At 38.9% G+C, this 26,315-nt stretch overlaps 1 protein-coding gene across 2 annotated transcripts in view; it reads right to left on the bottom strand.

Annotated features, from left to right (window-relative positions):
* The window catches only part of TULP3 (TUB like protein 3), a 58,859-nt gene extending 33,290 nt beyond the window's left edge, over positions 1 to 25,569 (bottom strand). Inside the window, exons 1-2 of one of the 2 annotated variants that reach the window (XM_073886954.1) lie at positions 25,418 to 25,532; positions 23,348 to 23,472 (exon numbers count right to left, since the gene is read on the bottom strand). Coding sequence is in view for 1 of the 2 variants with exons in the window: in XM_025851994.2 (XP_025707779.1) it covers positions 25,418 to 25,458 (41 nt within the window). In the remaining variant the exon portion in view is untranslated. Of the gene's footprint in view, positions 1 to 23,347; positions 23,473 to 25,417 lie in introns of both variants that reach the window. The other variant, XM_025851994.2, reaches the window with a different exon arrangement.
* Positions 25,570 to 26,315: the final 746 nt, after the last annotated feature.

Here is a 26,315-nt window from a genome sequence, read left to right as displayed (position 1 = left end):
TGTACACCTGAAACTAATGTTATATATCAATTATACCTCAATAAAAAATATTTTCTCCTCACCTGGGGCTTTTGTTCTGCAAAAGATATTCTTACGAAATTTAAAGGGCCAGCCTCAGATGAGAAAATATTTGCAAAATACATATCTAACACAGGATTTATATTTAAAATCAAAAGTAGTCTTATCAGTTTACTAAGAAGACAACCCAGGGCGCCTGGGTGGCTCAGTTGGTTAAGCAGCTGCCTTTGGCTCAGGTCATGATCCTGGAGTCCCGGGATCGAGTCCCGCATCGGGCTCCCTGCTCAGCAGGGAGTCTGCTTCTCCCTCTGACCCTCTTTCCTCTCGTGCTTTCTATCTCTCATTCTCTCTCTCTCTCAAATAAATAAATAAAATCTTTAAAAAAAAAAAGAAGACAACCCAATTAAAAATTGGACAAAAGGTTTCAACATTGATTTCACAAAAGAAGAAATATGAATGGTCAATAAGTACAAGGAAAGATGCTCAATATGATGAGTCATTACAAAAATGCATATTAAAACCACAATGAAATATCAATACATAACCAATGGAAAGGCTAGAAATTAAAGACTGACCATCAGTGTTGGTGAGGGTGTAAAGCAACTTGAACTCACATGGCTGGTCAACCAGCAGGTATATGCAAAATGCGCAACCACTTTCAGGTACTTTCTTTAAAATGTCAAACATATACCAACTATTTGATCCAAGCACTCCACTCCGAAATTTACCTAAGATATCATGAAGGCATATGTCCACAAAAACAAAAACAAAAAACAAAACTATCTATGGATGTTCATAGCAGCTTTATTTTTTTTTAGCAGCTTTATTTGTATTAGCCAAAACGTGAAAACAACCCAAATGTCCATCATCGGATGAATAGATAAATTTTATGAGGGATACTATCTGGCAATAAACAGGAAAAAACTATTGATACACATGACAAAATGGATGAATACCAACATCATTCTGCTAAGTACAAGAGAACACACCCAAGATGACACTTATGTAAAATTCTAAAGATACAAACTAATCAGTAGTAACAAAAAGCAGTGGGTATCTGAGAGTAAGAAGGAAGGATGGATTATAAAGGGGCAAAAGGAAACTTTGGGGTTCATTATCTTGACTGTAGTGATGGTTTCACAGGGGTATACAGGTGTCAAAACTCATCAACATGTACAGTTCAAATGTGGGGTTTGATGTATGTCAATTATAAATCTATTTTTTAAATCCACCTACAAAGGGGGTTAAACAAGTAAATAATTCAGTCCAGTTCCAAGTACAGCATGAGTGTCAATATAATGTTAAACCAATGCAAACTATATATATTAAGCTTTTGCAAACTATAATTATGGAAAATCTCCAACAGGGGCGCCTCGGTGGCTCAATCGTTAGGCATCTGCCTTCGGCTCAGGTCATGATCCCAGGGTCCTGGGATCAAGCCCCGCATCAGGCTCCCTTCTCTGTGGGAGGCCTGCTTCTCCCTCTCCTACTCCCCTTGCTTGTGTTCCTGCTCTATTTCTCTAAATAAATAAAATCTTAAAAAAAAGAAAAGAAAAATCTCCAACACATTAAATGTTAAATATAACTCCAATGTGTTCCCATGCACATACTTCGGGCCTTTTATAAATATTTGGAAATAAAGATCTAAGATCAGGCTTGCCTCAAAAATATGCACAATAAATAAGCATGCAAGTTGGAGGGGTGCCTACTGGCTCAGTTGGAAGAGCATGTGACTCTTGATCTCAAGGTCATGAGTTCAAGCCCCATATTGGGTTGTAGAGATTACTTAAATAAACAAACTTAAAAAAAATTTTTTTAAGTATGTAAGTTGGAGAATAAAACATATCATATGAATTAGGTTTCAGCTACTCTGTTACTCCTCTCCCAAGAGGGCCTAAGGGCCACAGAGTTCTTTCCTTAGGTGAGGTAACAATTTGAGAATTCTCATCCTCTTCTCCAAATGTACTCATAAAAATACACATGCTCCATCTCTCTTCTTATCACAGAGGAAGATGTTCCTCTACATAAAGTGAACTCTGATACTGGTGAACTGATTCTGGCCCCTGTTTCCCCAGAATTACAATGAATACTACTCCTCTATCTTCAGGCTTTCCATCTCTAGTAGTTTCTTTCCTCGGCTCATAATAATTCTTTAAAAAGCTACCTTCCTAGACTTTATCTATCTATAAAGCTATTAATCAATCTCCACTTCCCATCATCAGCAAATAACTTCAGGATAATCAACACTTGCTGTCACTATTTCAACTATACTTCACTTCTCAACTCATTGCAGTCTGGCTTTATTCCCTCATTCTCCTGAAACTCATCCTCTAATTGCCAAAAATAGTAGTTTGTTTTCACCTTTCATTCCTGCTTTACTTGCCTGAAGTACTTGACAAAAAATAACCACCAGCTCCTTACTGAAACTCTCTCTCTTGTTTTCTTGAAAACTCCTTAGTTCTACTCTTACCTAGCTGTTCCTCTCACTAAATTCAGTCAGCAACTATTAAGCATGCCCTACATACCAGGCACTGAGCTAGCACTAAGGATACAGGAATGAACAAGGAATTAGCTTCAGCCTCCACAATACTTACACCCCTTTACTTTCCGTCCTCTTCCATTGACCATTATTGTAGTCAGGGTTACATGCTGATCTACAGGCCTGTCCTATGTCATTTATCTATTGCCATGACTGATAACCCCAAATCTTTATCTCTGGCAGCCACACTAAATTCGGCCCTAATATCTAGTTGACCTCAAACCAAGCACACAAGGGGCAGACTCCAAGCAATCCTGGCAAGACTAAAAACCAAACTGAGATTTCAGCTGCTGCCTTCCAGCCCAGTTTGCAGTTAAAGAGATCAAATAACTGATCTACCTTTAAACAAACCAACCGAAAAAAAAAAAAATCAAGTCTTCGTGGGAAAATAACAGAATCCAGAGTCTTTACAATGTACCATGCATGATGTTCAGTACACAATAAAAAATTATTCCATATCCAAAGAAACAGGAAAAATTTGACATATCAGTAGATATTATCCAATCTGAAGAACAGGGAAGAAAACTGTTTTTTAAAACATGAAGAGAGGGGCGCCTGGGTGGCTCAGTCGTTAAGCGTCTGCCTTCGGCTCAGGTCATGATCCCAGGGTCCTGGGATCGAGCCCCGCATCGGGCTCCCTGCTCGGCGGGAGGCCTGCTTCTCCCTCTCCCACTCCCCCTGCTTGTGTTCCTGCTCTCGCTATCTCTCTCTCTCTGTCAAATAAACAAATAAAATCTTTAAAAATAAATAAATAAATAAATAAATAAAACATGAAGAGAGAGGAACGATTTTCTGGATAAAAAAATAACTTAAGAGGCGCCTGGGTGGCTCAGTCATTAAGCATCTGCCTTCAGCTTGGGTCATGATCCCAGGGTCCTGGGATCAAGCCCTGCATCGGGCTCCCTGCTCGGCGGGAAGCCTGCTTCTCCCTCTCCCACTCACCCTGCTTGTGTTCCCTCTCTCGCTGTGTCTCTCTCTGTCAAATAAATAAAATCTTTTTTTTTTAAGATTTTATTTTTTATTTATTTGGCAGAGAGAACAAGTAGGCAGAGAGGCAGGCAGAGGGAGAGGGAGAAGCAGGCTCCCTGCTGAGCAGGGAGCCCGATGCAGGGCTCGATCCCAGGACCCTGGGATTATGACCTGAGCCGAAGGCAGCTGCTTAACCGACTGAGCCACCAAGGCACCCCATCAAATAAATAAAATCTTAAAAAAAATTTTTTTTTAAGTATATCCCTGCCTTAGTAAAAGGGCCTAGCCTATGCTTCGCTTCTTGACTTAGGAATCTTGTGGTAAGCATTAGTTATTACACTGAGCTCTCGTATCAGTGTTCCACAGCCTATAAAAGTGCTGTGGAGTAATGCTTTTTAAATAAAACATACATATTGACTAAATAACTAAATATCTTTGTACAGCTTCACAGTAACTCTGTGATAAATGAAACATCTCTTTAAAAATGTCATTGTAAAAAGAATTTTCTCTATGGGAATAAATGACCTGCCATTGAATAAACAGCTCCTGAAAATCTAAAACAAACAAACAAAAAAAAACCCCACACACCCCTAAGTTCAAGTCTCACTTTTTCTATGAAAAAGTCCTCAATTTCTCCATAATAATTTCCTCTGTTCTACTTCAACAGTGCTTTGAACATTTCTAAATTATACTTATCCTGAATATCCTGATGGTATGTTTGTATCAGTTTCCTATCCATTTGAACAGTAACATTCCCAAAAACTGTTGACAGTGAAAGAGTAAGAACTTTATTATTCAATGTAACTTAGCACACAAACACACACATAATACAAATGCACACATACACATGTATAGCTGATCTTTTAAAATATTAAAAAAAAACTTTACAGAAAAAAATCCCAATATACTACAAACTCTCACATCACAATTTCTAATTCTTGTCAGTACCTTCATATACTTTTTTCCTTTTTCTCAAACTGAGTTTGCATTAATTTTTTAAGTTATCATATGGTAAAATTGACTTTTTAAGTGCACTATAAATTCAACACATGCACAGATTTGCTGTGAACACTCCAAAAACTCATTTTGGTCTTTTTTTTTTCAATTATTTTATCTATGTATGTGTCTCCTTTTATTGACAAAATTCATATACATATCATATCTTGATGGTTAACGTGTCCTACCCCACTGGTAAGATGGACTTGTTCCCTCTGTTAAATGTAGAACTTCTTCTTTTGTGTCACTATAGAACAGCAATGAGTATCTTTATTCTTCAAAGTGGAATTTTCAAGTCAAAAGTTATAAACTATACTATTATGAGTCCTTGCCTATAATTCTTCTGAATTGTTTTTCCCCCAAAATAGAACTTTATAAATTTACATTGCTACCAGCAAGTTAAAAACCTATTTCTCTATGCTCTGGCCAATTTGGGATGTTACCTCTGTTAGGTTAATGATATAGTAAAGTAACTTAAGGGGTGCCTCGGTGGTGCAGTTGGTTAAACGCCAACTCTTTGCTTTGGCTCAGGTTCTGATCTCACCATCCTGATCTCAAGTGAAATCAAACCCCATGCTGGACTCTGCACTGGGCATGAAGTCTGCTAGATTCTCTCTCCTTCTCCCTCTGCCCCTCTTGCTCATGCTCACTAACCCCTCTCTCTCTCTCTAAAATAAAATAAATAAATCTTAAAAAAAAAAAAGTAACTTAAAGTCGTTTACTTGCATGTTTTTAATTACTAAGGGAAAGGACTCTTTTACCACATAATGAATAACTATTCCACCTGATACACATAATTGATCTACAACTGGGAAACAAACGTCTGTAATTCAAATAAAAGTCATACAAGCAAAGTTAGACAAGAAAAGATACAAAAGAAGTTTAACTTGACTACCCTCTACTGTCTACAGAAACAAAGTTCACAATATCTTTTTTTTTTTTAAGATTTTATTTATTTATTTGACAGAGAGAGACAGTGAGAGCAGGAACACAAGCAGGGGGAGTGGGAGAGGGAGAAGCAGGCTTCCCACTAAGCATGGAGCCCGATGTGGAACTCGATCCCAGGACCCTGGGATCATGACCTGAGCCTAAGGCAGACGCTTAACGACTGAGCCACCCAGGCGCCCTCAAAGTTCACAATATCTAAAGTACAGTGATCCTCACTCAGATTTTTAAATTTAAAGTATATTTTTTCTGGAGCACCTGGGTGGCTCAGTCGTTAAGCGTCTGCCTTTGGCTCAGGTCATGATCCCAGAGTCCTGGGATCCAACACCGCATGGGGCTCTCTACTCATCGGGGAATCTGCTTCTCCTCCCACTCCCCCTGCTTGTGTTCCCTCTCTTGTTGTGTCTCTCTCTGTCAAATAAATACATAAAATCTTTAAAAAAAAAAAAAAGTATATTTTTTCTTAGAAAAGTAATTTACTCCCATTACAGAAAAATTAAAAAGTAAATTAAAATATACTACATAATAATAATGCATTATTTTTTCCAAGTCATACATTGTAAACTTTTTCCTTCATTTTTATAAGCACAATTTTTAGTGGCGGCATAATATTTTATCTATACCGATTTATTCCCCTATTGTTGGATATTTATGTTGTTACTAATTTATTTATTTATTTTTTATTTCATATAGTTTATTTAGGGGTTCCATTTTCACTCCTCAGTAGATTTTATGGATTTCTCATATGCTTCTGCACTCACTAATTCATCCACTTCTGAAGGATTACTGAGTGATATCTTCATCAGCCAACCGTCTTCATAACAAGATTTGTTGGCAAGTCCCGGATTTTCTGCAAAAGCTTCATTAATTTATTTCTCCTGATAGAGGAGAATAGAGCTCACTAGCAGCTTTCATACTTTTCAAAGCACCAAACTCACATTGTTTGTTCAATTTTGTCCCAACTTCAGACTACAGTAAACAACATCACAACATCTCCCAAAGCTTCCTGTGCAAAATTGCTGATTCCCACTGTTCCAATACCATTTTCTCTTGTTATTCATTCATGCTTGTATGTGAATTTATGCACGCGTAGCAGAGGAGACTGCAGGCAGCTTTGCGATTGTCATTCCGTCCCTGCCCCCCCCACCCCCCTCCCCGCACCCTCCCACAGTGCCGCCCCGGGCACCCAACTGGGCGCCTGCCCTCCGTGCCGCCCCCCAGGCCAAAGCAGGCAGTGTGCGCCCCCCCGCACTCTGGCTGCACACCACAGCCCTCACGCTCTGCAGCGCTCATAGTTGTTGTTAATTTAATAACAAAAAGTGTTATAGATTTATATCCAGAAGAAATTAGCACATATGCCTACAAAAAGAGTTGTACAAGAATGTTCATAAAGCCAAAAGCTAGAATCACATGTCTAAGACCAGAAGAACAACAACAAAAAAACAAATTGTGGTATAGTCATTCAATGTAATATTACTCAGCAGTAAAAAGAACTGGTAATATACATAAACGACATGGTTAAATCTCAAAAACATTATGCTGATTGAAAACAGCCTTACATGGGGGCGCCTGGGTGGCTCAGTCGGTTAAGTGTCTGTCTTTGGCTCAGGTCATGAACCCAGAGTCCTGAGATTGAGCCCCAGGCCTGGATCCCTGCTCAGTGGGGAACCTGTTTCTCCCTCTCCTCCCTGCTCCTGCTGGCTCTTGTTATCTCTGTCTCCCTTTCTCTCTCAAATAAATAAATAAAATCTTAAAAAAGAAAAAAGAAAAGAGCCTTGCATGAAAGAGTATATACTGTATGGTTTCACTTATATTAGTTCAAGAACCACCAAAAGCATCTATGGTGATAGAAATCAGAATAATGGTTACCATTGCGGGGTGGAGGGTAGAGGAAAGATAAAATTTGAAAGAGGCACAAGGAAACTTTCTGGGTGATAGAAATGTTCTATAGCTGCATCATAGGGATATATATAAATGTAAAATAGTCCTTGAACTGTACACTTAAAATGTGTATTTTACTGTATAGAGATTATACCTCATTAATAAATACATAAAACAAATTTAAATAAAGCTTATATCTGCATTTCAAGGTTTCTTTTTGAGACAGATTCCCAGAAATAGGATTACTAAGGGTAGACCTAAATCCTTTTTGGAATGAGAAGACTGGTCAAAGGGTATGACTAGTTGTTTGCCAAATTAACTTCCCAAACAAACTACATCAATTCATACTTCCACCAGCAGTATGATCAGTGCTGATCATACATAAAATGGAAATTATCTCTCTTGGTAGTCCACATTTAGATTAACCTGCTCAAGGTTATAAAAAATTATTTAGTGTCCAAAGTCTCTCTTCAATAATTTAAATCCTTTGCTTGTTTGATATACTGGAGTCATATTCTGAATAAATTCTTATAATTTAGTTATCCCTTGACCATATGTATTCTAACACCACAGATATTTTAACTTTGCCTTTTAAAATAGTTTTAAATTTAACCATCTTGTTCTTTTTTAAGTCTACTACAAGTTTCCTCACAATTCTCCTTAAAAGTAAAAACAAACTATAATATTAATATGAACCCCAACCAATAATATTAATATGAACTCAAAGCCTAACAACAACAGAAATACAATAATAAACTCATGTCATTGAGGTGAAAGGAAAGGAAAAGGTTCTATTTGCTAGGGAGAGTGCTTAGGCCTTTATACATATAAATCTTACTATTCATTTGAACCACGTAAGGTTGCTATTATTTTACTTATTTTATAGATGAAAAAAGGTGGCTCCAGGAGATTAAGCAATTTACTAAGCCAAGCTTAAGGTCACAAAAATTAGAAAAAACAAAACCAAATTTTTATGCAAATATATAAGACACCAAAGTCCCTGTTCTTTCCCTCTGTAACCCTGCTTCTCAAAAACAGGCACACATCAACAAAAGAAACAAAAACAATTGATGTATAGTATAAAAAGCATTGGACAAAATTCAAGATCCTTTCAAGATAAAAACAGTTAATAGAATAGAAATAGAAGGAAACTACCTCCACATAATAAAAGTCATATATGAAAAGTCTACAGCAAACATAATACACAATGGTGATAAACTGAAAGCATTTCCTCTAAGATCAGGAACAAGGCAAAGATTTTTCTATGGGAAAACACCCTAAATGCCAAACAACCAATTCATACCAACATTCAGAACATTAATACAGCTATAAATTGGGGAACTATCTGTATCCTTATAAAGACGTCTCAAGTACCAAAGTTGGGGCTTAAAAAGATTGTCCTAGGCTATAATGGCAATATAGTCCATCCAGACAGCATCAGCATTTTACAGCAAGGACAGGATGCTAACGTAACAGTAACAGTAATTCTAATAGATTTGAAAACAGAATAAGTAGACAGGAGAGAAGAGGGTCTCTTCTCCACTCTACTACTGATTTACTGAGTTATTTCCACAATCTTTCAAAACGTCCATTTTCTTACTAATAAGAGAAACATAAAAACATGGGTCTTTCATTTAACTAGCTAAGTTTATATACTAAGTATATAAAAATAAATTTTAAAGGTGGCAAATTGTTGTGGTAACCTCAAAAAGTAATCAAGTTTACTACTTCCCACATGGACAAGTAAAGAGAATACAGGCAAAAGAAGAACAGATATTAGAATTTGGGGTAGCCGTCCCTTTTTTGTTGTTGTTGTTCCTCTGTTACCTGTGCAATAATTAATATCTGGGGGGAAAATATTAGAAAAAGGAAGTTTACAATTTCCTATATCCTATGATACATATGTGAGAATCTTGCTGGGAAGCCTATGTAAGTGTCACCACTTAGTGATACTGAACCTCACTGACCAACAAGAACAATGCAGTTGCAGCTCTGCCAACTAGGAAATTACGATAGAAAAGCAGAGACCAAGGCAACTGGGTGGCTCAGTCGGTTAAGCATCTGCCTTCAATTCAGGTCATGATCCTAGTGATTGAGCCCCACATAGGCCTCCCTGCTAAGCCGGGAGCCTGCTTCTCCCTCTCCCCCTGCCTGTACTCTCTCACTCTCTCATATAAAGAAATAAGGAAATAAATACGAAAATACGATCTTTAAAAAAGAAAAGAAAAGCGGAGGGGAGGTGAAAAACAATGTCAACTGAGAGAAAATATTTACAAAACACATATCTGATAAAGGAGTCCTACCCAAAATATATAAAAAAACTCTTAAAACTCAACAATAAGGGATGCCTGGATGGCTCAGTCGTTAAGCATCCGCCTTCGGCTCAGGTCATGATCCGGGGTCCTGGGATCGAGCCCTGTATGGGGCTCCCTGCTCAGCGGGAAGCCTGCTTCTCCCTCTCCCACTCCCCCTGCTTGTGTTCCCTCTCTTGCTGTGTCTCTGTCAAATAAATAAATAAAAAATCTTAAAAAACAAAAACCTCAACAAGAAAACAAGCCAATAAAAAATGGGCAAATGATCTAAACAGACTCCTCACCAAAGAAGATATACAGATGGCAAATAAGCATAGGAAAAGATGTTCTACATCATATGCCATTACAGAACGGCAAATGAAAAAAAGAAAAAAACAATGAGTTACCACTACATACCTATTAGAATGGCTAAAATCCAAAACACTGACAATACCAAATGCTGGCAAAGATGTGGAACAATAAGAAATCTCATTTATTGCTGGAGGAAATGTAAAACATGGCACAGCAACTATGGAAGACAGTTTGGCAGTTTCTTACAAAACCAAATCTACTCTCATCATAGGATCCAGCAGTTGTGTTCCTTAATATTTACCCAAAAAGCTGAAACCTTTTGTCCACACAAAAACTTGCACATGAATATTTTTATTATGGTTATAACGGCTTTATTCATAATTGCCAAAAGCTGGAATTGCCAAAACCAAGATGTCCTTCAATAGGTGGATGGATAAACAAACTGTGGTACATCCATACCATGAAATATTATTCAGTGATAAAGGAAAAGAGCTATCAAGCCACACACACACACAAGACATGGAGAAACCTTAAAGATATACTGATAAGTGAAAGAAATTCAATCTAAAATAGCTGTATATACTGTATGATTCCAGCTATATAACATTCTGGAAAAGGCAACACTCTAGAAATAGTAAAAACAGACCTAGAGGGTATAGTCCTAAGTGAAGTCAGTTCAAGAAAAACAAATACCATATGATTTCACTCATATGCAGAAGTTAAGAATCAAAACAAATGAACAACAAAAAAAGAAACAAAAAACCAGACTCTTAAATACAGAGAACCAACTGGTGGTTGCCAGAGGGGAGGTGGATGGGGGTTGGACGTGAAATAAAGGGAATTAAGTATATTTATCTTGGTGAGCACTGAGAAATGTATAGAATTGTTGAATCATTATATTGTACACCCAAAACTAACAAAACACTGTATGTTCATTATACTTGTATTTAAAAAAAAATAAACAACAACAACAAAAAGATCTATGAAGAAATGAATAAGTAGAGCACAGGGGATTTTTAGGGCAGTGAAACTATTCTGTATGATACTGTAATGATAGATACATGCCATTATACATTTGTCAAAACCCACAGAAAATACCCACAAAGAGTGAATCCTAATGTAAACTACAGACTTTAGTTAATAACAACATATCAATACTGGCTCATCAATTATAACAAATGTACCACACTAATGCAAAGTGTTAATGATATTGGAAAAGGGTGGGGTGGATGAGGGACTATATGGGAACTCTCTGTACTTCCATTTATTTTTCTACAAACCCAAAACTGCTCTAAAAAATAAAATCTTTAATTTTAAAAAAAAGATAGCATCAATACTGTGTTTTTAAGCTTCTGCCTTGCCAAAATAATCCCCTATCTCTGACAAGACAGAATGTCTGGATCATGTCTGTACAGCTTATTTATTCTGGATAGCCCTGTCTCCATGGCCATAAACTAACAGACTGGGGTAAACACTGATATAAGTGGAAGTAATCAAACTCTCCTGGGATTTTTAACTGGCTCTGAGAGATCTGAGATCTGAGTTCAGTATAGGTTATTTAGTTGAAGTAATTCAACTTTTATTTTACAGTTGGGGAGACTGGGGCACAGCTAAGTTCTGTGGTCCCACAATCAGTAAATGGTAGAGCCATGATCCAAACCCAGGAAATCTAGCTCCAAATTTTATACTCTCAATCACTATATGAAAGGATACTATACTTTACATTTTATTTGGGACCAAGAATACTAGGACACCTAAAGCTGATAGGTAGTTACAGCTGCCATCTCTAACTCAAACTTTCTTTTAGAAAGGCCAAAGAGTGGAGATCTAAGAAAAAATATAGATGCATATAAACACTCCATTAACAGGTAACTTTCTGTAGGAGAAAAGACACTGCCTTTCACCCTCTTAGCATACCCTTCAACTATACCAACAACCAATGCAAAGTAATGTTTTGTATTCCATATTTTTAGAGACCCTTTCAAAATACTTCTTTTTTTAAGATTTTTTATTTATTTATTTGACAGAGAGACACAGCGAGAGAGGGAACACAAGCAGGGAGAATGGGAGAGGAGAAGCAGGCTTCCCGCAGAGCAGGGAGCCCGATGCGGGGCTCGATCATGACCTGAGCTGAAGGCAGATGCTTAACAACTGAGCCACCCAGGCATCCCAAAATACAATTTCTTTTTAAAATGTTTCCTCTAGAACTCCTGTGAAAAGCCTTAATTTCCCATATGCTTTTCAAGTGAATGCACCTGAAATTTTAATACATTTACTCCCAATCACTGAGTCATAATATTTTTGTCATAATGTGAAATTCTTCACTTCATTTCCCACTGCCAAGGAATTTTGGCATGTGTACCTATGAAATTATATACCGCATTTGTCACAAAGAAATCAGAATTTTGACAAACTACATATAAGCTATTTTCATTATTTTATATGCACATGATAAACATTTATAAATGTGAATATGGGTGTGAACTCATAATTGCTGAAAAGATGCAGATGAATCAGAGACCAGAAAAACCGAGGAAAAGGGAACAGGGAAGCATTCCTTCCCCACATGTATCCACCCCCAAGTCCCCACTTTACCCACCTCCCTGGAGTTGTTCAGCCAAGATTTACTTTAATAAATATCAGACCTTTACTAACACCATTGAAGAGATTCCTCTTTTCCCCCAAATATAGTACCTGGTCTTTGTTTCTTGAGGCTTCCTTCTCTTTTTTTCCTGACCAATTCTTTCAATGAACAACATCATTCTGAATTTTGCCCCTTTCTATGGGATGTCAGATGATAAAATATCAAAAAGAAAGAGCATTGCAAGACTGCACTATATTTACAAGAATCCTAAAATTGAATTTAAAAACCAGTGAAATTCAGTTAGTGAAGCCGACCATAATGCTCATGACTCCTGCAAAGTTTCTTCTGGCGCTGACGTGGACACATAATACAATCCCTCTCTACAGAGCAGAGTGAATAATCATTCTTGTTTCCTGCTACCCCAATTCTATTTTATTTTTAAACAACCCACCCTTCCTTGTGAATTGTTTTGTTATGGAAAGATAAAAAAGCCACTACATTGACAGATTAAACAGAAAGGACAAGAACAATTTACTTAAACATATAAATTGCTTTCTTTAAACCATAGTCAAACCAGTGATTGCTCAACATGTTGAGCAATGAATGGCAGAATGGACTTCTGCCACTCAAAGTCCAGAAGATAAAAATCTATCCTCTTCCGGCAGGCATCTTTGCCTATCAATACCCTAACTTTAGGCCTCCCTTCCATAAACATACTCTGTGCAAACAATCTTAACTTCTCTACATTTTCCTTCCCTAACAAAGGGGATAATTATAATGATCTCATAAAACATCTAAGAATGAAAGTAAAGTCAATCAACTTTACAGAGGAATAGTTTCAAGGACAGCCTCTGGATCCAGATTCCCTGGCTTTTTAATATCCCAGATCCTTTACTTTCTCTCTCAGACAAGTTATTAAACTCTGCCCACCATGCACAACATAACGATAATAATATCTCATATGACCATATAAGATTTGAACAAATTAAGAAGATGATTAAAATAGTGTCAGGTACATAGAAAGCACACATTAAATCCGTATGGTTTACTGAATCTCTACTTTGTCTATGTGTTATGTAAGAGTTTGAGATATAGGTACTGCTCAAAATAGCTTATATTTAATGACACGAACATTAATAAATGTTAAAGAAAATCTTTGTGTCAAAATAAAATGGTCTACTACTACTTATAAAATAATAATGGGGACTCAATACATTCAAGCAACTACAAATAAAATGTGCGGCCTCTGGTAGTATAATTCATCAAAGAGGAGGCAGTGATTTTTACAGTAAAACTTCCATAAGGAATTATCAGAAATAGTGTCAGTGAAGTAAGAAAAAAAAAGTAACAAACACAAGTCCCACTCTTTCCCTCTCTCCACTCTAACCTTCCAATAGCTCCTAGGGTTTCATTATATCTTTACCCTCAACAAATAAGAAGTTCAATTGTGTACAATCATCACATATTTGTCCTAACATTAGGGGTTTTTTTTTAAGATTTTATTTATTTATTTGAGGGAGAGAGAATGAGAGAGAGAGCACATGAAAGGGGGGAGGGTCAGAGGGAGAAGCAGACTCCCTGCTGAGCAGGGAGCCTGATACGGGGACTCGATCCTGGGGCTCCAGGATCATGACCTGAGCCGAAGGCAGTCGCTTAACCAACTGAGCCACCCAGGTGCCCACTCTAACATTAGTTTTTGAAATGTTAAAAATACGTTGGTATGAAATATAAAATTTCTGATCACTAACGAATGCAACTTACACTCTTAGAGAAACTCTTTAGGCCAATTTATACTCTTTATTGACTTATGATTTCCCAACTTTAGCCAACTGTCCAGTATGATTATAAAATTTTTTTTTTTTGAGAGAGAGAGGGTGAGAGAGAATCTTAAGCAGGCCTCACAGCCAGTGGGGAGCCCAAAGCAGGCTGTCGCAGAGCCTGACATACAGGCCTCAATCTCACAACCCTGAGAGCATGACCTGAAATCAAGAGTTCGTCTCTTAACCAACTGAGCCACCCAGGCGGCCCATATGATTACAAACTTTATATGACTCTGTAGCACTGTTTGTAATAACAAGATAGTACACTCTAATGTTCATCAATAGGGACTGAGACCATATCCATACAGTGGAATACCATGCCGCTGTTTAAAAAAAAGCACTGATATGAATAAAATATAGAAATATAGAGATATTGATTTGGAACAATTTCCAAGATGTTTTACTAATTGAAAAAAGGCAAGGTGCCGATAATTGGGGAGTATTTACCACCATTTATGAAAGAAAAAATATATACATATCTTTCATCTGCAATGCAGAGTATCTTTGGAAGGATCCACAGTAAGCTGATATCAGTGTTGCCTTCAGGGAGGAAAACTAAATAGGCAGGGGAAAGGGAGGCATTTTTACTTTTCATTATGTACTGTTTCAATCCTTTTGAATTTTGTACCTATGAAGGGCTGGTCACCTGAAAGATCAAACCATGGTAAGATACTCGGAATTTTCAGCCCTGCTCCTCATTCTCTTGAAAAGGGAGGGCTGAAAATGATTGATAATGCCTATCTGATGAAGCCTCCATTAAATCCCACAAATGGAGAGCTTGGAGAGCTTCCAGGTTGGCAAACACAACCACACCAGGAGGGTGAGATACCCCAATTCCATTAGGATGGAAGTTCCTTGCTTGGGACCCTCCCAGGCCTTGCCCTATGTATCTCTTCATCTGGCTGTTCTTCCACATCCTTTATCATATCCCTTAATAAGCTGGTAAACATTAAGTGTTCCCCTGAGTTCTGTGAGCTGCTCTAGCAAATTAATTGAACCCAAGGAGGGGATTTTTGGAACCTACTGTCTATAGCCAGTTGGTCAGAAGTACAGGTGATAACGGCTTGTGAATGACGTCTGAAGAATGGAGGTAGCAGGGGAGGGGCAGTCTTGTAGGACCAAGCCCTTAACCTGTGGGATCCGAAACTATCTTGGTAGATAGTGTCAGAATTCAGTTGAATTGTAGGACACCCAAGTGGTGTCAGAGAGAATTGCTTGTTGTGGGGAAAAAACCCCACACATTTGGGGACCAGAAATGTCAGAAGTGAAGTGTTCTGTGTGAGAAGTTAAGGAGAGACACAGGGAAGAAACACATAGCAGGAAAGGAACACACAGTAGGAAAGGGACTGGGTTTTCCCTCATCTAGAAAGGAAAAAGCTGAGTTTTTTCACAACAGTACCATGTAAAGACATTTAAAATATACATATTAAAAGTCAACTTCTTAGCCCACTAAATATAACTAAGAATAAAACAATTTGAAACTATAAATGGTTGAAATCAATATAGAAGCCAGCAATGTTCTGCTATGTATTAATCAACCCAATGTCTCAGTTATAAGCACACTTATCTGATCTCCACTAATTGCTACATGTGCTCAAAGTATCTCGAAGGCTTAGTACATGTGCTGCCGACCCAAGCACTTGAAAGCTCTTAAATGGCTGCATTTTATTTTATTTTTTTAAGATTTTATTTATTTATTTGACAGAGAGAGACACAGCGAGAGAGGGAACACAAGCAGGGGGAGTGGGAGACAGAGAAGCAGGCTTCCCGCGGAGCAGGGAGCCCCATGCCTACCAATCCCAGGACCCTGGGATCATGACCTGAGCCAAAGGCAGATGCTTAACAACTGAGCCACCCAGGCGCCCCTAATGGCTGCATTTTAAAATGAGATAAAAGAGACTGTCGATTTTGTTGTTTATTTTTTAGAATTTTTAAAAAGATTTTATTCATTTGAGAAAGAAAGAGAGAGAGAGTGGGCAAGCACAAGCAAGGGGGAGGGACAGAAGGAGAAGGAGACTCCCCGCTGAGCAGGGAGCTGGATAAGGGGCTTGATCCCAGGACCCTGAGATCATGATCTGAGCCAAAGGCAGACACCCAACCAACTGACACACCCAGGCACCCCTTTTATTTTTATTTCTTAAGTAATCTCTTACCCAATGTGGGTAAGACCAAGACCAAGAGTTGCATGCTCTACCAACTGGGCCAGCCAGGCGGCCCTAAAGTTTTTTTTTTTTTTTTTTTTTAAGTAAGCTCTATGCCTAATGTGGGTCTTGAATTCACAACCCTGAGAATTTCTGTTGGTTATTTTTCAACTAGAAATCAAAACTGATGCCATTATCCTGGTTAGCAACATGAACCCCCAGAACACCCACAGGAGCAACTTGCTCAGTTTTAGGAAGACAGTTGACACTTTTAGGAGGGATCTATTAAGGGGTATGTGCATACTTTTGATTAGAGTGCAAGCTTGTGGGTAATGAAGCAAAATGTATCCACGTCAGTGTCTTATATAGGGCGTTTCTGCTATAAGCTGTGGTATCAGGAGATGCACTCTAAGCTTAAGCTTCTCTGGGGCTTCTCTTGCTTTCACTACCATAGAGCAGTTGCCAAAACAGTGCCTCTGATAAGCTAAGCAACATGCATAGTCATTTCTTTTATGACTCTTGAGACAAACCTCTAACACTCAAAAGAAAAGCAAAATTACAAAAGAAACTTAACGAACATCAGTACTTTCTAACATTACTCAGCATTGTTCATGGCACGTGATGCCTAGAACATGGAAGATGTGAAACAAACGTTTGATAAACAAATGAATTTTAAAGTTAGATGAAAAAAAAGTCCTTTGACTTATGCCTTAAAGAAATATTTTAATTCATCATCTCTTACTTTTGGACTTTCCAAAGTAGGTAAAAATTAGATATTACTGTCTCCATCTTATAGTTGTATGGCTATGGAAAATAATAAAGAAACTGATAAAAGATCACTGCCTAACTATGAGAAATAATTTGAACAAAAGTTACTGTAAACCAAAAATCATTTTTCAAAGAAAAAACTTTATTTTTTTTATTTATTTGAGAGAGAGAGAGAATGAGAGATAGAGAGCACGAGAGGGAAGAGGGTCAGAGGGAGAAGCAGACTCCCTGCTGAGCAGGGAGCCCGATGCGGGACTAGATCCTGGGACTCCAGGATCATGACCTGAGCCGAAGGCAGTCGCTCAACCAACTGAGCCACCCAGGTGCCCAAACAACTTTATTTTTAATTTAAAACTGTGGATGTACCTTTCACAGTTAATAAAATAGTACCTACCCTATCAGCATACGCATTACCAGAGATGACAGAGACTTCTGCTCTGTTCTTTGGTTTTCTCCTTTATTTCCTCTGTCAGTTATGAGCTTAAGCGGGACAATGTTTCACACTATACAATAGTGTCATTTCTGTTACATAGCTGACCTTCAGTTCTGTTGGCCAAGATTAGTCAGTCTGAGATCATTACTCCATATCAGAAAAGCTGGAAGCAGTGATTTTCAAATACATTCTTAAATTTGAACTTAATGTACTGATAATTCTCTTATCAAACCACATTTGAGAGACAACAATGATTAATCTTAGCACTTCCAAGGTGGTACATCTTCCCGTCATACATTTAATTATATTTTGCTAACTACAACTCTTATACCTGTCAATCAAAATTTCTTTTATTATATACTTCTGGAACAGTTTTTGTGGCAATCCTTTATCATAATTGCCAGTAAACATCTTGGACTCCACAAACAATATGCTTTATTTAATCTGTAAAGAACATAAGAATGTCACCTACATAACCTTGGCTACCTTTGTTCCCACTTTCATATGTCAATTTTCTTTTAGCTGCTGAATTCTGCATTAGTTGGCTTTATATTCTTTGTCTCAATGACCAGCTTAAAGTGACTCTAATCCAAATTGCAGGTAGCCCCTCAATTTTGCCCTCATCTTTATCACCTGTAAATATTTACTAAGTGCCTACTATGTATTCAATCTGTACATATAATGGATTGAGCAACAAGAATGAATGGTAATTGCTTCACTTTAAAATTGGGCATTCAGGGTGCCTGGGTGGCTCAGTTGGTTAAGCGACTGCCTTTGGCTCAGGTCATGATCCTGGGGTCCCGGGATCGAGTCCCGCATCAGGCTCCCTGCTGAGCAGGGAGTCTGCTTCTCCCTCTGATCCCACCCCCTTCTCATGTACTCTCTCTATCTCATTCTCTCTAATAAATAAATAAAATATGTAAAAATGGGCATTCACAGTCTGCTGAAGAAAAAGTTTATAACCTTTTTGGAGGGAAATTTAGCAGCCCCTACTAAAATTAAACTCTGCATCCCCAAACATACAAAGTTTACAGAATACTAGGCCAAATATATAAAGATACATGTAACGAGGATGCTATTTTTCATTGTTTTCAATAGAACCCCCCCAAGATAATATTAATGTCTGTCAATAGGCGAGCAACTAATAACATACATTTATGAAAATAATACTTTGTGGTCATTAAAAAGAATAAGGTAGATCTAGAGGTACTAAGTTGGAAAGTAGTCTATGACACTTCAGTTTTAAAAAAGGTTCAAAATAGTTTTATCAACAAATGGTTCTGGATATCCACATGCAAAAAGGATGAATTTGGACACTTACAGCATACACCAAATGAATCAAAGGCCTAAATGTAAGAGCTAAAACTTTAAAAACCTTAGAAGAACACATCCGACTAAATTTTGTGAACTTAGACTAGGCAATGATTGCTTAGGTACAACACCAAAAACAAAAGAGATAAAAAGAAAAATTAATAAATTGGACTATATCAAAATAAAATACATTTGCACTTCAAAAGACACCATCAAGAAAGTGAAAAGGCAATCCACTGACAGAGATAATATCTATAAATCATTTATCTGATAGGAAATTGTATCCAGAATACCTATAAAGAACTCTTACCACTAACTAATAAAAAGACAACCCAATTTAAAAACAGGCAAAGTAAATGAACAGATATTTCTCTAAAAATATAGGAATGGGGGCGCCTGGGTGGCTCAGTTGGTTAAGTGACTGCCTTCGGCTCAGGTCATGATCCTGGAGTCCCTGGATCGAGTCCCGCACTGGGCTCCCTGCTCGGCAGGGAGTCTGCTTCTCCCCCTGACCCACCCCCCCTCATGTGCGCTCTCTCTCTCTCTCTCTCTCATTCTCTCTGTCTCAAATAAATCTTTAAAAAAAATAAAAATAAAAATATAAGAATGATCGATAAGCACATAAAAAAAAAAGCTCAATTAATCATCAAGAGAACGCAAATCAAAAGCACAATGAGATGCTATTTCACATCCATGAGGAGGGCTATAATCAAAAAGATAGACAATAACAAGTGATGGCGAGGATGTAGAGAAACGAACCCCAACACCTGGCTGCGGGGAATGTAAAATGTTGCAGCCATTTTGGAAAACAAGTCTGCTAATTCCTGAAGTTGTAAAACAGAGTTACCATATGACCCAACAACTCCACTTAGGTATATATGCAAAAGAAATGAAAATATATGTGCACACAAAGACTTGGACACTAATGTTCATAGCAACATTATTCAAAATAGCCAAAAAGTGGAACAACTCAGCATGCTAAACTGCACCATTAACCACATATACTCCAATGGTCAGCACACTCCGGAATTTCACACTATGATATTTCAATAAGTCTGCCGAGTATCTTTTCACAGTCAGAATCCCAGTTCATTTGGTATTTTCAGGTAGCAGAATTTCTAAGCCAGTGAGTGGATTCTGAAGAAACCCATGGGAGGAGTTGATTAGTTACATAGTGAAAAGGAGTCATCAGATTTCACTGTCTGAACTGATTCTGGTGTCAGGTAGGTGGGGCAATAGCTATTAATAAAGTAATTTTCTCTAAGTCAATTGACAAATAGATTCACCTTGTCCCAATCCCAAATGTCAGTACTGGAAGGCTGTGTTTTTACATGTACTGAGCCACCAAGAACACCTCTGGCTAGAACAAAACACTGCTTCTGGGAAAAGGCACATGAAGATCAAATTAGAACTGCGAGAAAAGACTCCTTTGAAACCTATCCTTCCTCATCTGAGGACAAATGTTAGTATTCTAGGCTCAGCCGTCTCTTACTGGAATGACTGCCACAATTCTGGAACTAACATAATTGAAGCTAGGGAATGAAAATCCATTTCCTAAGAGGCCCATTTAGTGGGCCCATTTCTTTCCTTCAGAAAGAAGGGAGAATTGTTTGGGGGGAGAGAGGCAATGAGAAGGAAAAGTTGGTAACTGATTTAATCATTCATTTGGCCCCAAATGATGCAGCAAGAAAAATTACTTTAGAGTGAACCCCTCTTCATTTCGCATGTTCCACAGAAAACATTCTTTTGAGTGAACCAAACAGAAAGGTTATTTTAAATGTATAATTTGATTCAGAAGTAAAAGAATTCATTTCTTCTTTCTAGATTTAAAAAGGGATGTTACTCAGATCTAAGCTCATTCTACCTTTTGCCTGATTCTCCTGTCCTCACAGTTACATTTCTCTCTTCAGGAATGTTTATTCCCCTTCTATTTCTTGGATAAAGATGAAAGTGCATTTGTTTGCCTAACGATACCAAAGACATATTTCCACTCCCTTTCCATTGGATGAAATTAATACTTGGCTAAATTGTCTGATTTCTTCAACTGCTCATCCTAAAAATAGTTAGAACGTAATCAGTATCCACTGTTATCATTTATTTGTAAAAATGGCATCCAGAATATGTGGAATAGGTATTTTGATAATACATGGTGGGGGGTGTGTGGAAGAGGGACTAGAAGTCAAAAGCCTGGATTTTACTTCCGAATTTTACTTTTCACTGCATCATTTACTTGTCATGTGACCTTAGGTATATCACATCCTTTCTCAGTTTTAACTTCCCCACCTATACGATGGGGAAGGCCACAACACCAGCCCTGTTTTCTTCAGAGCTATGAAGCTCAAAAGAGATCAAATGAGTGACACACTATGAAGGCAGCAAAGGATACCCAAATGTAAGCCTTATCACTGATTATTTTATTTCAACAGATCTTCCCTTTTAAAACAACACAGCTTAAGACCTTTACTCAGCCAAAAAAACTCCTACTTTGGGGAGCCTGGGTGGCTCCGTCGTTAAGCATCTGCCTTCAGCTCAGGTCAAGATCCCATGTTCCTGGGATCGAGCCCCACATCGGGCTCCCTGCTCGGTGGGACGCCTGCTTCTCCCTCTCCCACTCCCCCTGCTTGTGTTCCCTCTCTCACTGTCTCTCTCTCTGTCAAATAAATAAATAAAATCTTAAAAAAAAAAAAAACAAACTCTAGCTCATATGCCATTGCCATAACAAAATTACACCATGTTTCAATAGGGAAACAAGTCAATCCTCTATTAAACTGATTGCATTCTAAAACCTAAAATCAAAGGCAAACTATATACTGAAGTTTCTTCCTCAAAAGCTGAATAGCAAGATTTATTCTTCTAGAAGCCTGACTGAAAAATACTACTTATGGTCCTATTTTCTATACTTTAATTACCACAGGAAAAAAAAACTTGCAGGAACTATAGTTCATATTCTAAAAACACCTCTTGTCAATGATGAAAGTAGATAGTAGCGTTTAGAGGATTATATTTTACCCTAAAACTCAAAATCATCAAATTTTAGGAGTGGGAAAGGAATATTTATAAATTTAACACAGTATCTTTGGAAGGTCCCCTAAGATGTCCATCAATGAATGAACAAGGTGACATGGAGACAGTAAGACATACTTTTCACTGAATATCATTTTGTATCTTTTGAAATTTGGGCCATACGCTATTAAAAAATATATATGTCATTTTATTAATTCGTTATAAATCACTAAGGGAATCCAAAGAAGCCCCCATTTTCCAAAGGAGAAAACTGAAGCCAAAAAAGTAGATGAGCTGCTCAAGATCACACTGCCAGAGAGTGAAAAAGCTGGGACTAGAACTCAGGAACGCAGTGGAAGTTTCCAGCGCCTCCCACAATGCCATGTGGTAAAAAAGCAAATGCCATCTTATAAACAATAAAAGTATTACTATAATCCTCTTCAGAACCGTGGTCTTCCAGAGGTTCTGTGACTCACATGACACAGTACTCATCATTTATGTTTTCCCAGAAGTTCTAAGGCAGAGAGACAGAGATGGCAACCCTCATTATCAAGCCCTCATGGCAGGGATTAAAGTGGGTAAATAAAGACATCACATCGATCAGCATGTGGACAGGGCGTCTTCTCTCAGGCATACGTGGATCTAAGCCTTAACTGGGCCAGGAACATTTTGCAGCCTTCATTATTACTGACAGTAAGGATGTCTGAGGAGGCAGAATAAATTTAGTAGAACAAAGAGCTTATTTCTAGTGAATTGATTCGGAGGAAATAAAGCAAATAAAGCACAAGCAGAGCATAGGAAATTCTAGTTTGAAAGAAGCCAATTCTACTATTCTCAAACAGGAGAATGAAGGGAATTATCAAGGCCCCTTCTAGTCCTAAAATTCTCAAAAATGGAGAAGCAAAGCAACTTCAACTCTGCCTCTGAGTAATTCAAGCATACTTTCCCCCTTAGTAAGAACAAACGTTAGCATTTTCTTTCAATGGGCACAGATGCAGGGAAGACGGCAGAGTTTCCATAGGAAAGAACAAGCAAAGTCAGAAATAAAAACTATTCCAAAAAATGTCTGAGTCTGTCAGAAAGAAGAAAGTTTACTGCAGAGGATTATCCTCTCCTTTCCAGGTCTGTACGTAGCTTTCACATTTGGAAAAATACGTGCATGTTTGATGTTATTAGGAGCTTTCAATATCTGCCAAACATACTGCAGTCATGGATTAGTTACTCTGAATATATTTAAGCACCGGGTAAGTCTCTATTTGCCAACAATTAGTTGATCTGATGAAACATTCAAAAAAGAGAGGGACACCTGGATGGTGCAGAAGGTTAAGTGGCTGACCCTTGGTTTTGACTCCGACCATGTTGTCAGGGTCCTGGGGATCCAGGTCAGCAGGCAGTCTGCTTCAGGATTCTCTCCCTCTGCCCCTCCGCCTGCTCGCTTGTGTTCACGGGCACACACACTCTCTAAAATAAATAAATAAATCCTCAAAAAAGAGAGAACGTCAGAGACGGTAACAAGCCTGGACAATACATAACCTCCAGCTATTAAAACTGCTCATATTTCTAAAGAGAAAACATAGATAAACCACAGACTAGGACTTCCTTAGTCAACTGGGTCACAAGGTCACATCACACCGAGAAATCTCTCACCATACCTTCAACTCTATCAGGGACAAAAAGCCAGAGAAAGCTCAAGGTAGGGAATCTATAATATAAAATACCTAGCTTCAACAAAGGTCCTGAGAGTGATGTTTCAAATTCCAATTTTCACTAGATATTTCAGAAATAGGAAAAATATTTGAAGTTTGTTAGTAATTTTTCCACTTCATTGAAAAGAAATCTGCCTCATGGTAAACAGTCAAAGGAAACATGGTAAAATTCAAAGGAAAAAAAATCACAGGAAACTTAAAAGTCAGATGTTATACTTCACATCGAAAGGTATTAATACCAAAAACTCTATCGATGTATTTCATCAAAAACATTAAGCATACAACCTGAAGCCAAAATAGGAGACATTCCACTCTTTCTTAGCAACAGAGTTAAAACAGTGATACAAACTGCACTTAATATTACCTAGGGCAGGAGAAACATTTGGTGACTCACACTCTCCTTTGATGTCAGTTTTTAAATTAAAGGGCAGTTTTCTTTGGGAAGAAAGAGGGGAAAACTTTAAAATTATCCCTTTAAACTTCAGGTCCAATAAATTAAAAACCACTTTGCCTCCTGGTCTCAGTTTCAAAGTCAATCCCCCTCCCCCCAAAATCATGAGTCATATATCCAAAATCTGGTACCCAAGAAATTTATTGCCATAAATTCATTCAATTAAGTTATTGAATGCCCACACTGAACATATACCATCCGAATTCAACGAAGACGTTGAATTTTAACTTTACATCCTCCTGGCACTTCCACAGTTATACCGGTAAACGTGGGTTATTTTTCTCTCAACTTGAAAAAAAGAAAGTGCAGTGAACAAATCTCTCAGATCGCAGCTATCACGTAAGTAAAATCTGACGAAAGGAGAAAATAGGTGTTCTCCATGCCCAACACCTCCTTGTGACGTTTTTAAATGGTTTAGAATTGTTTAAATATCTACTAATCTAAATAGACTCCTTACAGGCTACATCTTTATTTGCCACGGTAATGGAATAAAAAGCGGGGAATACTGTTGGCGTGTATGACTTCAATCCTCAGCGCCAAAGTCTGAAGCCAATGATTTCACGCCGCTCCCCCTTAACTTTTCATTAACCTAGCTAACAAGAAATTGACAGACTGAGATTTCGGATTGTTTTATTTCCCAGGCTCTCCCTCTGGCGGAGGCAGGAAAGAGAAGCGCAAACAAGGGGTATGGTACATTGCAAGTAAGACGAACAATACTAAATAAAGAGAATTACTATAAAGGAGATAGAAGCAAAAGATTAGTTTTGCACTTTCGGCCCTCGGACTCCGTTCCAGAATTCAGCACCGCCTGCCAAAAGCAATGGCATTAGAGCAAATGATTAAATATCACCCCGAACCTTACGCTTCGACACCCCCGGGAGAGACTTCATCCACCACAGTTATGACACTGCCGGGCGGTGCGTGAGGAGCAGGACTAACACACTGTGAGTAAGCGAGGCCCACAGAGAGCAACACGAGCTCGTAACGAAAACCCCAAGAGTTTCCCAAGCAAGGACCTGAACACAAAGTCCTTGCTCTCGGTGAACGCGGCAGAGCCGCTGCCTTCTACCGCTCACCGGTAAAAAGGGGATCCTCCACCGCGGAGTGGGGGACAGAAGACTCGCCTCCTGCCGCCAAATCCGTCCCTCCCGACCCGAGCCCACCGCCCTCCGCTCCCGGAGGACCGCCACGGTCTCACTCCGTCCTTCCGCCCCGCTCGAAACGAGACCAGCCACCACCCCTCTCGGACCTGTCCTCGCAGTGTCCAAGCCGGCAGCGCGACGCCTCCATCCCCGCGGCTTAGGAAGTGGCAACCAAGTTCAGGAGCCCCGACGCCGCCGCTAGGGTGGCAAGTCTGGCAAGCAGCCGGGCACCGGCCGCTAGCAACCGCACCCTGCACTGTTGCCACCGCCTATTGGTCCTCGTGCCCGCCGCTCGTCTCTCATTGGCTATTGCTGCTGCCCGGCGATGCGGGAGGGTTTCTAGGGGGCGGAGGCACCGGCAGTTAAAGGCGCTGGGAAGTCCGTTAGTCAGAGTAACGGCCCATCCCCCTAACCGCCACCCACGGAGCGGCCTCCCTCGCGTCCCCACCGTTTGTACCCAGAGACCACCCAGAGCGCTTTCCAGAGGTCTGTAATGTTAGGACTCACTCACAGACCTCTGCTGGCTCCCTCATAGTCCAACACCAGAGCCTTCGGGGACGCACCCTGTACCCTCTCCAGCAGTCATTAGCCGTTAAATGCATCTTTCGTAGTTATCTGGTCTCGCATTCCAACTGCACAAAACTCCTTCAGCCTCCCCTACTCCAGCCCAAGCTTTTTAGAGCATTGCTAGACCAATTCTACAGACTTTATTTCCCATTTACCTCTCTACGGGCCTATGGACGATCTTCAAACATCCATATCCCATGAAATTTGCCATCTAAATAATATACTCTCGTTTCCAATAGATCTTGTCTCCACTTCCTTTCCTACCACCAATTTACACATATCATTGTAACCCCTACAAAACATCCTGGCAAAAGTTATCGCATGTTGTGTTTATAGCATTCAGAGGTCAGCTGTTTCCACGTTGGGTTTGCCTTTCTAAGAGGCACAGGAGTTGGCACAAGCTAGGAGAGCAGAGCATCGCCTTGATGTGTCAGCCTC

Source organism: Callorhinus ursinus, unplaced genomic scaffold (genome assembly GCF_003265705.2).
Source record: "Callorhinus ursinus isolate GAN/ISIS: 27379988/994484 unplaced genomic scaffold, GSC_fseal_2.0 scaffold74, whole genome shotgun sequence".
In the NCBI taxonomy this organism is placed as follows: Eukaryota; Metazoa; Chordata; class Mammalia; order Carnivora; family Otariidae; genus Callorhinus; species Callorhinus ursinus.
Note: the sequence above shows the minus strand (reverse complement) of the source record. Positions and strands in the feature narration are given on the sequence as shown.